The following is a 4,035-nucleotide window of genomic DNA, read 5'->3' on the forward strand; positions in this document are numbered from 1 at the left end:
CATTAAAACTAATAAAATTTAATAAAAAAAATAAATCTATCTTTATTATTTTACCATCAAAATAAATAAATAAAATAAAACTTATATAAAATTTAGATGAGAAATAACTTGAGGTTGGCTACACATGGCAGCATTATGTGGTGGAGCTTTTATAGAACATGAACCCAGAATGAATTATATCAATTCTTTGTGGAAAAGACCCTGAAGTCAATATTTCTTAGCTTCTCAAGAGATGCCAGTGCATTCAGAGCTGAGACCAAAGCAACTAAAGCTGAAAAACCAAACAAAACTACTCCCTGCCCTAGAGTAGTTCTGACCCAGCTTTCTGTCACTGTAAATCTTTATGAAAAGAAACAGCCCATCTTTCTCCTGCAGAGCAGTTTCTGGATTTGAACCATTGACCTATCAGTTAGCAATCATATAATGTGCTATGCCTCCAAAGCAACTAACCTACAATAAAGAAACTCAAAAAGGTTGGAGATGAAAGGTTGAGCAGAGATAAACCAAGCAAAGAAAAAGATAAACCAATTACAAAGAAAGCAAGGACTGTGTTATTTATACTAGATAAGGATGCGTTCACACACAAAGCTCTAGACCAGACTCTGGCACTCATTTACTAGTGTTGCAGTACAATTTGCCATAAATTCCAGAACATTGAAATGCTGGCTTGAACTGCATTTGACCTGCTTGTCATTACCTGTTCAGTTGACCTGTCCCTTTGCAAGAACTCCTGGATACAATCTCTGACCTATAGAATCATCATCGCTCTACTATGAACCTCCTAGAGCTCCACCAGACTTCCTGACTCTGAGAAAACTTTGAAAAGCAAACCTGGTCCAGCCTCCCGCAGCCCACTTCTCTTGCCTTTGAAAAGGTTAAGATCCCTGTGTGATACAAGGAGTTTGCAACTGACTCTTATCCTGAAGGTTGGTGGTTGGAACCCAGCCAGCAAGCAGCTCCTTGGAAGATAGGTCCACAATATGCTTTTGTAAAGATGGCAGCCAAGAAAACCTTATGGAGCGGTTCTGCTCTGTAACACACAGAGCCAGCACTGACTCAGTGACAGTAGGTTTGTGTTTCAGTTTGGGTTTGGGTTGGCAAGGGTGTGGACTCACCTGCTCCTCCCTGGAGTTGATGACGGCCAGGTAGGCGTTCTCCAGCCGGCAGTACTTGTCAGCCTCAGACCAGGTTGTTCCAGAGACAGAGAACCAGTAGCAGCTGCCATCATGCTCCAGCCAGTTAATAGGACAGCACTTGGTGCCTGAGAACGAGCGGCAGGGGCTGTGAGATCTGAGGGGAGGGCAGGGAGGGCAGACGCCAGGGCACTGGAGGCTTCTGGCCCCTACCGTTGCTGTGGAGGAATTCAAGCTGGCACTCCAGGATGCGCAGATCAGTTGGGAAGTGCTTCAGGTGGAGGATCAAGTTGTCATGATCTAGGACAGGCAGAGGGACAGTGACACAGGCAGAGACAGTGTGTGTGTGGAGAGAGAGAGAGAGAGAGAGTTCGCTAACCTGATTTTAGGTCCTGCTTGTATTTCTCAAGCTTCTCTTCCATATCAGTCACCCTGTCACTTGTGTTGCCGCCTGAAAGAGAGAAAAGCTCAATTGTTTCCCCTTGTTTCTTCTTCTGTAACATTCCTCCACCCTCACTGCTCCTGGGGTACCATCGCCAGCCACCATAACCTATTCCTGGAATGTTTCAAGAGCCACTTCCTGGCTTTCTGACTCTATCCACACTCCCTACATAGCCAAACTCATTTTTCCAAAATATAAATCTGATCAGCTCACTCCCCTACCTACAACTCACCATTGGACTCCCATTTTCTCAAAATAAAATCTTATCGCATTAACTTTCTTGCACAGCCTGGCCCTTGCACACCTCTCTAGTCTGTCACACACTCTACCAGTTACTAGCTTTGGCCATGCAGAAATTAACAGCTCATAACATGTTCAGTGGCTTTTTTAACCTCCTGATTGTCACGATTCTATTCTTTCCACCTGGCATTTAACTTCCATACTCTCCACCTACCCAAGGCTCATTGGCTCATGCATCCACCTAGCATCTCAGGCTGGATTCTCCACCACATTTTGCACCCCCGATATCCTGAACACCCCTCAGTTGCAAATCCCAGATTGATAACTCACACTGCTCCTACCAGAGCTATGTAGATGAACAAGTGCCTGGACCATGTCGTCCACCCTCAACCTGACTGCTCTAGGGATAGTGTCCACTCACCATGGAAGCTGATAGCCTGGACCTCCACCAGGGTTCTCGATGAAAAATTGTTGAAGCTTTCTTTCAGATCTTGAAGCTCATTTCTCAGTTGTGTGCCTTATCAGGAGACAGTGGGAATGGGTAAGGTGGAGGGGGCTGTGTCCTCATTTGGTGGAACAATGTCTATGCAACTGGACCCTCACCACCCCGATATTGCCTTCATAACTGTTGTTAGCTGCTATCTAGTTGCCCCCTAGCCTGTGGTAGACATATAGACCATGGAATGGGACTATTGTGTTCCATGGAGTTTGAGTAGATCACAAGGCCTTTCTTCCTAAGTCCATCTTAGTCCAGAAGCACCACTGAAACCTATTCAGCATCAAAGCAACACACAGGCCTCAACTGGTAGACAGGCGGTGGGCTGCACCTGAGATACATTGGATGTTTATCAAATCCCGAACTCACAGAGAGGTGAGAATTCTACCACTGAACCGTCCTGGCTCCTTCTTCCATCATCAGCCCCAACCTCTCCCCATCTCTTAGCCCCCATCACTGCCCTTAATGCTTCCCTTATTATCCTCTACGTTGCCCAGTTACATCTTGCCATTATTCTCCACAACGTAATTTCCCCACCACAGGCCTGACTGCCTTGGCCTCATCCCCTGCTACATTCTTATTGCTCCCCTCACTGCCTCTTCACTGCTCCCTGCACTGTCTCCACTGTACTACTCACTTTTGGATCCAATGACACAAATGACCACCAGCATCAGGACATTGAAGCTCAAGGAGAGCAGACTGAGGCGAGGCTGTGAGCAGAGACGCTGTAGAAATTGCTGGCAGGGAGATGGTCCTGCATAAAAAAAGAGGTATCTAATAGGAAATGTGCAAAATATAAATGAATAAATTTTTTTAAAAAAAGGAAAAAGAAGAATTGAAAGAAGGAAAAGATATCTAAAGGGCAGTGAAACATAATAGAAGCAGTCAGGGAGCAAAAGTCTAAAGAAGCATAGACCAGGCTAAAGGGAGGAGAATCGATGGGAGGAGGGCTGCTGGGAGATTCAGTGGGCTTGACCATCAGCATCCAGGATTTGTACACACATACATGCCCAGAAGCCCATGTGCACAATGTCACATACATGAACATACAAGCACATGCAGCCGCACAGGTTACGTGCATATGCACTTGAACTCACAATATCCACATACCCTGCATGCAGAGTTGCACTCTTGGAATTATGGGGCAGAGAGATAGAGAGCTGGCTGAGGGGCAGACTTGACCTTTATGTGTGGGAAGCTGAATATAAAATTTAATATTAATAATAAACCAAATGCTATATCAGGATATGAAGGAGGCATAATACAAGATAGAATTCACCCTGTGGCACTAAGGCATTCCTTAAGAGTCTACATAATTCTTAGTTTGTATTTACTGAATCCCTCCCTCCTGAGATAAACATAAGGTAAACAATAGAGAAGAACTTCGCCTTATTTGCAAAAGGTTTCCCCATGATTCTTTGTTTTTATTTTCTACTCCCTTGTGATTTTCCTTTGTTTACCTTCCTGATGATTCTCAATAAATGCACAGAGAGGCGTGGCCCCCTGTTTTTTATGCTCTCTGTTTTATCTCATTCCTGGTTGTCTCTCATTATTAATAATTATAAAAAATAATCTACAACCAGGAGAAGAGAAAATAGATGAATGGAACCTTCTAAGGAATCAAATCCCTATGCACATCCAAAAACTTCTCCAACAGAGTAAAAAGGGAAGGCACAGACTGGGGAAAAATATTTGGTAATGACATATCAGATAAGGGACTTATA

At 44.2% G+C, this 4,035-nt stretch overlaps 1 protein-coding gene across 1 annotated transcript in view; it reads right to left on the reverse strand.

Moving 5' to 3' along the window:
• Nucleotides 1–4,035, reverse strand: part of LOC102849848 (asialoglycoprotein receptor 2-like) — a 20,733-nt gene that overhangs the window by 12,558 nt on the left and 4,140 nt on the right. The window contains exons 2-6 of the mRNA XM_006899167.1: nt 2,949–3,065; nt 2,237–2,332; nt 1,513–1,584; nt 1,341–1,433; nt 1,116–1,261 (exon numbers count right to left, since the gene is read on the reverse strand). Coding sequence (XP_006899229.1) covers nt 1,116–1,261; nt 1,341–1,433; nt 1,513–1,584; nt 2,237–2,332; nt 2,949–3,065 — 524 coding nt within the window. The remainder of the gene's footprint in view (nt 1–1,115; nt 1,262–1,340; nt 1,434–1,512; nt 1,585–2,236; nt 2,333–2,948; nt 3,066–4,035) is intronic.

Source organism: Elephantulus edwardii, unplaced genomic scaffold (genome assembly GCF_000299155.1).
Source record: "Elephantulus edwardii isolate Elephantulus edwardi_28Jun2011 unplaced genomic scaffold, EleEdw1.0 scaffold00246, whole genome shotgun sequence".
Classification (NCBI taxonomy): Eukaryota; Metazoa; Chordata; class Mammalia; order Macroscelidea; family Macroscelididae; genus Elephantulus; species Elephantulus edwardii.